The following is a 12,286-nucleotide window of genomic DNA, read 5'->3' as shown; positions in this document are numbered from 1 at the left end:
TCTAAGATTTCACAATCTAAAGCTGAAAATGAATGCCCACACAAACTAATAAACTATTGTAGACAAACATATATATGATTGTAGTCCTCCAGAATACTTCCCCCATAAGAATGTGCCCAGAGCCTTCATAAATTTTGTTCAGTTATTTATATCCACAGTCCCTAAAACAGTATCAGGTTGGTAGTGGGTTCAAGTGACTGAGAAAAGCAAACATAAATGGCACTCAATAGCATTTTTGAAGAAATGTTGAATTGTATAAATATTGAATGCACATTTATATAAGCATTTCTTCTTAAATAATCAAGGGCCCAAGTGTTTTAAAGTAGTGGTAGGGTAAATGGGGTTTCACATATTCATTCAACAAATATTGATTGAATTTCTACTACGTGCCAGACTAAATGCTATGGACACAAAAATTAATATGACATGCTCTTGACCTTGAACACCGCATAATGATAAATCATTACAATAAATGATAGGCATTATAATTGAGGTATGGACAAATTCATGTGCTATGAGAACACAGAGAGTATAATTGATTCCATAAGAGGGAATGGTGGGGAAATTAACAGAGTAGTGACTTTTCAGATATGCCTTAATGCTGGTATTCCAAACCTAAATCCCTATTGGGACCAGGTAAGTAAATAATGTAAGGGATTTGGTCATAGTCTGGACGACAGCAAACTGAAGAATTTATGCATTTCCCAAAGGGGTAGCTGCTACTTAGTCTAGCCAACTGTTCCCTTATAGGACTGTAGGTCCAATGTTATCAGGTTTCCAATTTTTCAAGAATAGGTGGAAATCACATTTTTGCATGAAACTACCTTGGCAACTGATTAAAAAAAACCTTTTAGATCAAATGAACTATGTCTATGTTTGCCAGTCAAGAGATAATAATCTCTGCTTTCAGGTATAAATCTACTAAGAAGAGAGAAAAAGTTATTTGAGACACCCCTTAATGAACTCAAATTTTTACAAAGCACAGAAAAATTCAGTATGTGTTACCATGAAACCCATTTAAAGACATATTATCTTAGGGTTCGCTTTTAAGTCACAGAAGGTTTTAGAACTAAATTTTTATGTGCTTATCTGAAATGAAGAAAAGGGTTCCTAATCCAAAGTTTTCTAGTGCGCAAGTAATAAAAAAACCTCAAATCTAGACACAAGTAAAAATTAAAAGGTATTTTAAAAACTCTTTGTGAAATTAGAACTATCTTTTTATGTCAAATTTGAAATACGTCCTGTTATTGTAAGGGATTATTCCATGATTTAAATAGGATTAACGTCTAAAAACTAAGCTTAGTAAACTCTATAAACTATAACAAAACTACTGGAAAACGTTTAAAAATTGTTTGTACAATGTCAGTGCTTTAAAACGATTTTGAGAAATAATTTCCACCTACCTTTTTTGCTTTGGGACCCTAAAAGTTGCAAAAACAAAAGAATTGATAAATTTAAAAAATAATTCAGACATTTAAACAAAAGTATCCTGATTACCTCGCATATTAAAATTAGGAGAAGCTGGGTAAACAGTATAAGGGAACTCTCTGTACCCTCTATGCAACTTTTCTGTAAATCTAAAATCATCTCAAAATAAAAAAGTTTTTTTAGAAAAGAATTCAGACAAAACTACAAGCAAGTCTAGGAAAGACTAAGATAGTTCACCCACTGAAGCATCTTTTGTAAGTAGATTTTACACCCTTTCTTACGCCGATCAATGATCCATGTTTAACGAAATGCCCGATCACGAAACAGAGCACCAGTCAAGAAGGCACTAGTTTAAAGGGTTCTAAAGAAGAAGAAATCACTGACATTAGTATTGGTACTAATGTCAAGCTTGAAAGTGTGGGAATGATCTCATATTATAAAGAAACAATCTTTCTGTAAAGTTAGATTGCTGATTTTATAGAAAGAGAACCAGTAATTTAAAACAGGCAAAACTATGACAAAATGATTCTATTCAGCAATGTGTCCTAAAGCAGATCTATGCTTTTTTTTGATTTTGGAAAGTACAGTATTTCAATCAATATTTACAAGTAGTTTTTAGTAACAGTACTTGTAATCTCCTGATTTGGCCCATGTGTTCATTAGATTTCTGGTAAGGAATTTGTAGGGGACCATGTGACTATAAGATCATACACTTTCCACATCTGACGACTTGTACAGGAGAAGTTAGTGGTTCAAACCATAAGGTTATCACTGTATAAAATATACATGTTAAAACTGACACAAAGCAGTAGCTTATATCTTCTTGAAAAGTGCATATATTTCACTAATTTGTTCAGCAGGTATTTATTAATGATTTACAAACAAAGCACTCTGAGATGCTGGAGATGATATGAATAATAATGGAGACTTGGCTCTCATAACTTTTACAAATGTGTTTTATTTTTATCATATTTGCTATCAATTAATAGTTAACATGCTTCCGTCTTGAAATAACTACTATACAGCAGAATAGGTAAACAGCATTGGCCCTGTTCCCAAGTAGCCACATTTTAAAGGTGGGGGAATTGTCATCTCTCACCAGTGCTTTTAATGTGATGCAGGTTGAGTTTACGTACATATCCTCACCCATCCTGCAAATCATAAGAGCATGATGTAGTAGAGAAGTTCTCAAAGTTACGAGGGCATAAGAATCACCTAGGATGCTTGTTAAAATGCATATTCCTGGGCTAAAAGTGTACACACTCACTTCTCTCTCCCCATTGTAATTCAGTTCATGTTATTGGTTGAATTGTGTCCCCTCAAAATTCATACATTAAAGTCCTATCTCCCAGTATCTCTGAATTTTACCTTATTTGGAAAGAGGGTCCTTGCTGATGTAGTTAAATTAAGATGAGGTCATACTGGAATAGGGTGGATCTCTGATCCAACATGACTGGCGTCCTTGTTAAAAAAGGGGAAATTTGGACACAGACACACACACAGGGAGAACGCCAGTGAAGAATGAGGTAATGCTGCCACAAGCCAAGAAGTACCAGAAGCTGGCACCTGCAGGGGGAGCATAACGCTGACAACACCTTGAACTTGGACTTCAGCCTCTAGAACTGTGAAACCGTAAGTCTCTGTTGTTTAAGCCAGTTAGCTTGTGGTATGTTGTTACTTGGCAGCCTTAGGAAACTAATAATGTAGATCTGGAGTCCAGTCTGTTCCTGGAATTTGCATTTTAACTGGTATTCCAGGTTTATTAGAGGCAAATTTTCCAGAAACCACATTTTGAGAAAGATTCCTAGAGGGATCTAAGAACAAGAAACTTATGTACCGATTGGAAGAAAATAAATAGGTGCTTATTGTTCCCTTAAGTTATCAGCGGTTTTCAGTCCACTTAAAATCCATTTACTTTCTATTCTCCCTGACATGAATGCTCTCCATGCCCTATTTCTTCTCATCACTTCTGGTAAATTCATAATCATACTTTAAAACACAGCTTGAAAAGCACTGCTCTTCCCTTCCTGTTCCCGTCCCCTCTCCTGCCCCAATTTCAACATTTCCAACTTCGCGTTACTCCATTGTGGTCACTTCAATTATTACAGTTATAAAACTGTATTGTAATTAATTTGCTAAGTCTGTCTTCCATACCAGGGAGAGATGGTAATTTTCACCTCTGTGTCCTTGGCTTCAGCCTAGTGCCAAGCACAAAGAACATGCTCCATATTTTCCCTTAATCAACGAATTAAATTATTAACTAATTACATTTTCCACTTCCTCTGGTTTTAATCATAGAAGAAGATGGAAATCACGTTTAAGAAAATGGGAAATGAGAACATCTTATAGCTACATGTTGGCCTGTGTTCTTGGAGAAGACATGACAGCTGAGGAGTGCAGAAAGACAAAACAAGAAGCTTTATCATACTTAATAAACACAGGGCAGGTTGCATACCCTGAATTATGAAACAATTCAAATTTCCACAAAAGACCACATAAAATAACTTGTCAAAGCAGAGTAAATTGAAAAAGCTTTTAATTAATTGATGAGGAGGCAAAAAACCACATTTCCGCCAAGCTGCAATAAAAAAGCAATTTCATGGGAATGTCTATCACTATTGGAAGTTACTAAATTGAGACCGATATTTAAATTGAGCAAGAGGTCGAGATTTTAAGACATCATCTGACCGCAATGATCATTCCCCGTTTGCAGAAACTGGTTTTTACTCCCACCTGTCCGCCGGAGCCTGGACAGAAGGCCACAGATCTGGGGAAGGTCCTTCCCCCGCCCCCAACCCCAAAGTTATGGGCTCTTTCCTAAACCGACTCGCTCCCCTCTGATAAAATATGACAGGCTCTTGTTACATCATTTAACACGATGCAGGAGAATCAGTGCTCGCCCCTTCACCCGGCTCCCCCACTTTCCCTGCTCACCATGCTGAGGCAGACACTACCTCCGTAGTCGGCCAAGTCGGAGCTCAGGGTTGTGAGGACAAACGCTCCCGGGTTGAGAGGACAAACGCTCCCGGATTGTGAGGACAAACGCTCCCGGGTTGTGAGGACAAACGCTCCCGGGTTGTCGGGACGACAAGCCCCGCCCACTGGCGCCTAGGCGGGAGCGGAGACCCGCGCGTCTCAGTCCGCGCAGCCGCGCTGGTGTTCTTCCGGACGGCGCCCCTCCCCCTTCCCTGACAGGTTGCCCCACCCACCACCGCCGCCCCGCCTCGGTCGACTGCCGCAGGAGTCGGAGCGCGAGGAGGCTTTTACGGCAGCCGCGTGCCGGAAAGTGCGTGAGTGCCGGGCCGGAGCGTTTTATTCTGTTTTCCGAATCCTGGGGTCTGGAGGAGGTGAAGTATGCCCTGGGCGAGGACCAGCGGGTGTGGGAAAGGGTTTCTGCGCGTCTTCCGACGGTGACAGTCCGTCTCCCAATTTCCCTAGAGTAGCTGGGACGAATCTTTCTGTGCGGTTTCGAGAAGGAAGGGGGCCGCCGGCTACGCGACTGGGTCGAGTGACTGACACCGGGTCGGCTGCCTGGGCCGCCACCGCTTAGACCAGCGTGGGGCGGGGCTCGATTGGCAGTTTAGAAAAAGAGGTAGATAAATTGATTCCCAGAGGGTTGTGTATTTCGAAATTAATAACCTTCGGATTCTTCTCCCTGCACCTGGTTCTGTTTACTTCCTGGGCACGCAAGGTATATGCCGTTTTTCCTTAGAGGCGCTCTAAACAAGAACTGGAAATGATTTGAAGCAGTTCCTGGGTAAAGTATTCCTTACAGGTGGCGGTCTCTGAGACCCAGCAAGACTCGCTAAATTATGTGCCCAGGGTCAAGGTCACAGATTAATTGTACCAACCGGTAGCACAACCCTTCGAATGTCAGTCTCCCCGCATGAAACTTTGGCAATTTAGACCAACAGGAAAACTAGAAGAAATTAAGAGATTGAGAAATTAAGGTCCTTCCAAAGCCTGTCTGAATTCTCTGTGATTTTACATCTAAACCCTGTTTTAGCCTGACAAGAGATGAAATGCTTTGAAATTATTGCCACCATTTCTCATCTCTGAATTCTCATTTTATAATGCGCTGTCCCTTGCACTTTCATCGACTAAAGGTATTATTAGTAAATCAGTATTACTGACTGAGCTGGTCTTTGTGGGTTAAAGTGTTATTCTTCCCACAGAAATCCAGACTGTGTCATAGCTATGACATCTCGCCTCCAGATCCCTGGTAGCAAGATTAAAACGTCTTAATGTCGACTTCATATAGAGTTCTGAAGCTGTGTGGTGTGGAACTAAGCTTTTGTTTTTAGTTTTTCAACCAAGCTACTAATATTTATGATACAAAAGCTCAGTCAGGGCTTCCCTGGTGGCGCAGTGGTTGAGAGTCTGCCTGCCAATGCAGAGGACACGGGTTCGAGCCCTGGTCTGGGAAGATCCCACATGCCGCGGAGCAACTGGGCCCGTGAGCCACAATTGCTGAGCCTGCGCGTCTGGAGCCTGTGCCCCGCAACAGGAGAGGCCGCGATGGTGAGGGGCCCGCGCACCGCGATGAAGAGTGGCCCCCGCTTGCCGCAACTAGAGAAAGCCCTCGCACAGAAACGAAGACCCAACACAACCATAAATAAATAAGTAAAATTAAAAAAAAAAAAAAATTAAAAAAAAAAATCTCAGTCAGCTCTGATGCGGGTAAGGAGGTGTGATGGTAATCACAAATAACTTTAAAATGGTGGGCTTTTAGAGGAGAGACTTGCTCAAGTTCTCATTCCACCAACTTCCCTCCTAGGGAGAAGGATTTGCTATGGATGTGTTAAAACAGGCTGCACCGTGTTCTAGGGGGCCACTGTGCTATGAGATTATACCAGTGAGCTTATTTAGGTCTTCTCTACTACTTCTCTTACAAGCTGCGTAAGAAGGCCCATTTCCTGTTCTCTTTTTTACCTTCAGACAGGTGTAGTACCTCCCCCGTATGAACATATATAACCATCTCCTTTCAACTCACTTTTATAATCTGGCTTCTAGGTAGGCCTAGACCAAGCAGTATACCAGCTTCTGGGGGCAAGCTCTCTTGCCACCTACCTCTTGGATTATGTATCCTTTGGTGCTGCAAGTGTATTGGGATAAATTTTTGCATGAAGCTTTTTAGGCTTAACTACTTTGGGGAAATGTGCTTCATCTGTTTGAGTCAAGTCAGAACTTCATGGAGAACAGTGACTAATAACAGCTCTAGACACCATAACCCCTAGTTAAATGACAGTTCTCACTTAACCCAGAACCGGAGTTAGTTACGTCTTACCTCCTTAGCCCACAAGTCATTGGGAAAGAGCTATCAGTGTGGATTGTATGCCCATCCCCATCCAGATTCTCAGGATGGTGGGGGACTTCTCTCAGTCCCTAACTCGTTTGGCTCTCTACAAAGAACAGTAACCTCCACGACTTCATGCAGGGTTAAGGAGCAGCCCCAGGTCCCTGCTGCATTTAAATTGTTCACCAAAATAAATAAATTAAAAAAAAAAAAAAGAAAGAAATGTGCCAACAAAATACTGGCCATGCAGTCAATACAGTTAACCAAGGTCACTTAGCATAACTCTATATGCTTGGGGTGAATATAATGAATTTTGAAAGAGATGGTCTCTGGAATTAAACAACTAAAAGAGAAATACTTGTGTCATACAAGTATGTGTATATGTAAGCAGGGAATAAAGACCAAGAATCAAACTGGAAAAAAACCAAAACAAAAAAAAAATTGTTCACCAATTCTGAACCCAAGGAAACCTATTTCTCCCAAAGGCTAAAATAAACTGAAATGCCTGAAGGTCAGCATGCAATAATAAAAAACTTCCTTAACTCATAAAGTAACATATCAAAGAATGGGACCTTACCTTACCTTAGTCACAGCAGCTACGTTTTTGCTGGGCAGGTCCTTTATTATGTATAATTTGTAAAAAGGGCAACAGCTAAAGAGGATGATTTAAGCCACATTTCTAAAAAGTTTTATAAATTACAAATTGTGAATTAAATAGAGCTATGCTCTTTGCCAGGAATTAAACAGCTTATAATTTGCAATTTAAAATTACATCTAATGTAGATTTAATTTACAATTATTTTAAAAGCGCAGGGTTCTTAAGAGTCATCATTCTTCAGTAAGATTAAAACACACGAAAAATGGCTCTCAGCAAAAAAAAAAAAAAAAAGTTTTAAAAATGAAATTGGGTGTTGATGTACCCGGTTAAATATACTCATCTAATTTCACTCCCTTCCAAAACCACTAAATCTTCAGTAAACCAATTTAAAAATAAAAGAAAAATAGAAGAGGAGATGACAACAGTAAAACTTTAGAAGCTGCAAAACAGATGAATGTGACCTAGCACACTAGAAAAGCCCAATTTATACTGCATAATGCTCAAAAGGCACTGGAACAGGGCCACTGTAATTGGAAATGAAGAATGAAGTAAATCAGAGAGGATTAAGTGAAAGCTATTTGAAAACCACCCCTAAGTGTCTGCACCCCTCACTCCCACAGAAGACTGGAGTTTTATTTCTGGACAAAATAATACTAGTCTCTGGAATGGGGTGTCCTCAGGCATACTAATAAGTACACCAAAACCACACTGGAAGCAGATTAGGTGAGTTTGGGTATACATAATGCTGAATGCAAGGCCCTGGTTCCTCTTCTACTTCTTAATGTTAAATTAGCAAATGCTCAGAAGATTGGAAGACTTTTCTCTGGGGAATCTGACCAGCCGAGGAGAACCGTGTAAGATACTAACATCAGAGGTTCCCCGATAAAGGGCCCACTCAGATCACCCTAAGTAAAGCCCAAAGTCCCTAAGCTGCAACCATGTATGCAGATCTTCTAAAAAGTTTTTTTTGTCCTTTCATTTGTAGGAGCAGATTGAAAAGGACTGCCTTTTCTGGAGGAAAGCTCAGAAGTGATAACAGACAAAAGCAGAAAAATAGCAATTTGGAGCAAAACAAGAAAGCTAATATTAATGAACTCAGAAAAAAATTGCTCTGCTACATTGTATGCTTGTAATGTGAGCTAACTCATAAATTATTAGTAAACAGAAGTATACAAGTATTAACATGGAAATAATGTTGGCTCCTATGTGATTTTTTTTCCCTAAGAAAGAGGAGCCAGAGAAGCAGATTTATAAACTTCAGCAAGAAAAGGTCTTCACTTAGTTGCTGTACTGGCAGCAGGAGCCTTTCAAGTATGTTTGTAAAAAAATTTAAAAAGTGCTCACCCCCAGGGCTCCCTCCTCAGAGAGGTATACCCTGTTTTTTGCAACGGTTGACCTGGTTACAGTTGAATCACCTATCCTGACCACTGATTGGCAGCCTTGTGGTTTAGGTAACTCTCTCCTTCCACATGTACCTGAGTATCTCCCAGCCCTACTCTTAGCATTTTGCTAGCATATATATCTACACTATTTTTAAAACAGTTTTACTAAGGTATAATTGACATATACTCAGCTACAATTATTAAGCATAAATACAATTTGATAAATTTGACACATGCCTACACCTCACCCCAATCAGGATAAACATATCCATTATCCCCAAGGATTTCCTCCTGCCTCTTTTGATACCTTCCTGCTCTCCAGCCACCCACTCCCATTCACAGACTATTATTTTCGAGCATTTTAAACATCTCTGTGGTATCCTCCAGCTATGCTGAGAGCAATCTGTCCCAAATTAGCTCTCCAGGCACCAATTTCTGTTGTTTTATTAGTGCTCCATTTACAGTTGTATACGATTTGAGTGGTATGCCCCAAGCCTATCCCCCCTCCCAATAAAGTTATTTTTAATGTTTTTGTAAGAGGAAATGTTTTTCTGGACTGCATATACTTATGTCTCAAAGTACCTCCCACAAAATACTAATTTCAAAGGGAAAAAAGTAACTGAGGAGAGTCCTGACAAACACCACCTTTATCAAGTGATCAAAATTAACATCAACCATAATGGGAATTGTGTCCACCTAATAGGATGCAGTGAAATGAACAAAGCATCATGTCTAATATTTTTGCCCAAACTACATAAGCTGAATCTAGCCATGACTTAACATCAAAATGAGACACATTTCTACAAAATAAATGGCCTGTGTTCTTCACAAATGTCACGTTCATGACAAGCAAGGAAATTCAAAGGAATTTTTTGATTGAAGAAGGCTAGAGACATGAAAATTAAATGCAGTGGGTAATCATGGGCTGGATACTTTTGCTGTAAAGGGCATGTTTGGGACAACTGCCAAAACTTGGGGTTGTGGATTTGATGGTAGTAATGTAACTGTTAATTTCCTGATTCTGATGGTTGTATTGTGCTGCAGGAAAACATCCTTGTTCGTAGGAAATACATTCTAAAGCTGTGCTGTCCAGTATGGTAGCAATGAAGCCATTGGTACCTATAAGCGCTTCTGGCATAACACATTGAAATAATATTTTGGATATAAACAATATAATTGCACCTGCTTTATTTTTTAATATGGGCTACCAAAAACCATAAAATTACATGGGTGGGCTGCACTGTGTTTCTGTCGGATGGCACTGCAAAGTGTTCAGGCTGATTTGATACTGGGTTAGCAACTTATTCTCAAATAGTTCAGGAAAAAAAATGTTCTTAGTAGTACTAAGCTGCAACTTTTCTCTAAGATGGAACGAAATTATTTCAAAATAAAAATTACATTAACGAGGGACATAAAGAGGTATAAAAGTCTTTTTAGGTCAATAGGAAAATGGGCATCACGGAACTTTAAAGGCGGCTTTAAATGACGTTAACATTTACTTGGGGCCTATCATGAGCTGAACGCTTATGACGTTAGGATTTTAAGATTGAGCCACCACAGCCATCACAAGTATTGGGAATTATATTCTGGTGAGGCTATCATGGTGCCTTTACGGAGCCACCTCTCCCTAGCAGCACGAACCAAGTACACATAAAGAAGCTTATCTGTCCCACTGGATGTCGCCAGCTCCTTGTGTAGCCCCTTATGGGTTGTTCACTTGGCCTCTTCGCCACCGATCTTACTGCCCATCTCCTGTTAGTTGTGAACCTGCTTGACCCTCACACCCAGTTTCGCCTACTCTTTAGCCTTTCTTAGAAGGGCACTCTTGATTTGATCAGGCCTCTTCCCAGTGTCCTGTTTTAGCCTTGCCTTGAAAGCAGGGTAAAGGCAATTCTTCTGACAAGAAAACTGAGGCTCAGAAAGGTTAAGTAACCTGTACAACACTATGCAGCCGGGATTCAAATCTAGTTCTAATTCATTCCACTCTGGTGTACAAGGAGGTACACCTACATATCCAGCTTTGACAATCCATTTTCTCTAGTTGTCCTGTTTCCTTCATAGAACTTATCACAATTCATGATACTGTTTGTAATATACCCCTCTGGAGATGTTAGTTCTGTGAGAGCAGGTATCTTATCTGACGCATTCATAGCTACATCTCAGTGCCTGGAACATAAAAGTGCTTAATAAATATTTACTGAATGAAAAAAAAGGGTACCATTTTACCAATGTGTAAAATCCTTTTTCTTTCTTAAGACTACAATGCAGTTATTTGTAAAAATTTTTCTTTTTCTTTAGGTACATTAAATATAAAAGTGAATACTTTCCATGATACATGCAAATGGCCAGTTCTTTAAGAGGAGAAGTACTGAATCTTTATAAGAATGTAAGTAATTATGTTGCCAATTTTATAAATGTTATATGACATAGATTGTTTAGAAATATATATCATCTTTCTTTTTTAAGCTGCTGTATCTTGGACGAGACTATCCAAAAGGAGCAGACTATTTTAAAAGGCGTCTGAAGAGTGTTTTCCTTAAAAACAAAGATGTGAAGGACCCAGAGAAGATCAAAGAACTTATTGAACAGGGCAAATTTGTAATGAAAGAACTAGAAGCATTATACTTCCTTAAGAAATATAGAGCTATGAAACAACGCTATTACTCAGATACCAACAAAACTAACTGATCACTATTACTGTAATTTGAAAATCAGTGCCAGCTGTTTATGTATACCAGCTACTACAAAAATAATTCTAAAATGTCAAGATAATACATTTTGTTAAAAATACCTGAGCTGCCTTACTGAACTAAAATAGGTTTCAACTTCTGTTCAAACTGAGAGCTTTATCAGCAACCTTTATGCTCAATTTTTATACTAAAATAGCAATTTAACTATATGATGCTGCCAACTACCAATTAAAAATTGATGAGCACCCAATTTTGAATGAAAATATAATGTACTTAATTTTTAATAAATTTTTGCCAATTCTTAGCCCATCTCTGCATTTTACTGAAAAAAGAATGCCGTTTAATGCACATTTAAGTAAGCAAAATAATTTCTTGCAAGTTTATTCCCCTTAACTTTTGAAGGAGTTCCTTATTTTTGACCCCATTTGGTACATTAACAGCACAGAGTCAAGGTTCACTGCAAAAGAAAGAATGATTTAAGTGCAGTTAGTAGAAATAATAAGTATAGAGTAAGATTACTTCTTAACTCGAAACAGCCTGCCAGCAACTGGCATCACATATATATACCTATCTAATTATTTCCATTATTAATTTTTGCCACTGGCTGTCTTTGGGCCTTAAAACAGATCACCCGTTGTGTATCAATTACCTTCTTCAATAAAAAGTAATAAATAATGTTATTCTATTCTTTTGTCATAAAGGCAGATTTGTTTTGCATCCACTTCTAAACGAGTTCACATGGCACAGGACCTAAACCTAACATGGTTTCAAGCAAACACTTAAACCTTTACATAATGTTCACAGCACCTTTCATAAATAAAGAATATATCCAACTTACAAGCTGCAACAAAAAGATTTACTAATATACTATAGCGTCTGTGGCTTATAAACT

General features: G+C 38.9%; 2 protein-coding genes across 14 annotated transcripts in view; one reads left to right on the top strand and one right to left on the bottom strand.

Moving 5' to 3' along the window:
• DNAI7 (dynein axonemal intermediate chain 7) overlaps nt 1–4,519 on the bottom strand; it is a 74,679-nt gene extending 70,160 nt beyond the window's left edge. For all 3 annotated transcript variants that reach the window (XM_061205163.1, XM_061205168.1, XM_061205167.1), the window contains exons 1-2: nt 4,363–4,519; nt 1,404–1,421 (exon numbers count right to left, since the gene is read on the bottom strand). In XM_061205163.1, the coding sequence (XP_061061146.1) occupies nt 1,404–1,421; nt 4,363–4,365 (21 nt within the window). In that variant the 5' untranslated portion in view covers nt 4,366–4,519. The remainder of the gene's footprint in view (nt 1–1,403; nt 1,422–4,362) is intronic.
• ETFRF1 (electron transfer flavoprotein regulatory factor 1) lies at nt 2,992–11,685 on the top strand. Of its 11 annotated transcripts, none has more exons than XM_061205171.1 (4): nt 4,673–4,775; nt 4,872–5,020; nt 11,003–11,090; nt 11,171–11,685. In XM_061205171.1, the coding sequence occupies exons 3-4, from the start codon at nt 11,040–11,042 to the stop codon at nt 11,390–11,392; spliced, it is 273 nt and encodes a 90-aa protein (XP_061061154.1). In that variant the 5' UTR covers nt 4,673–4,775; nt 4,872–5,020; nt 11,003–11,039; the 3' UTR covers nt 11,393–11,685. The 11 variants fall into 11 exon arrangements, with proteins under 11 accessions (XP_061061159.1, XP_061061160.1, XP_061061158.1 ...); XM_061205170.1 differs by having other exon boundaries at nt 4,673–4,780; nt 4,867–5,020; XM_061205173.1 differs by having other exon boundaries at nt 4,700–4,718; nt 4,867–5,020.
• The last annotated feature ends 601 nt before the right edge of the window (nt 11,686–12,286 follow it).

Source organism: Eubalaena glacialis, chromosome 11 (genome assembly GCF_028564815.1).
Source record: "Eubalaena glacialis isolate mEubGla1 chromosome 11, mEubGla1.1.hap2.+ XY, whole genome shotgun sequence".
Classification (NCBI taxonomy): domain Eukaryota; kingdom Metazoa; phylum Chordata; class Mammalia; order Artiodactyla; family Balaenidae; genus Eubalaena; species Eubalaena glacialis.
The sequence above is the reverse complement of the archived record's forward strand: the minus strand, read 5'-3'. Positions and strand labels throughout refer to the sequence as shown.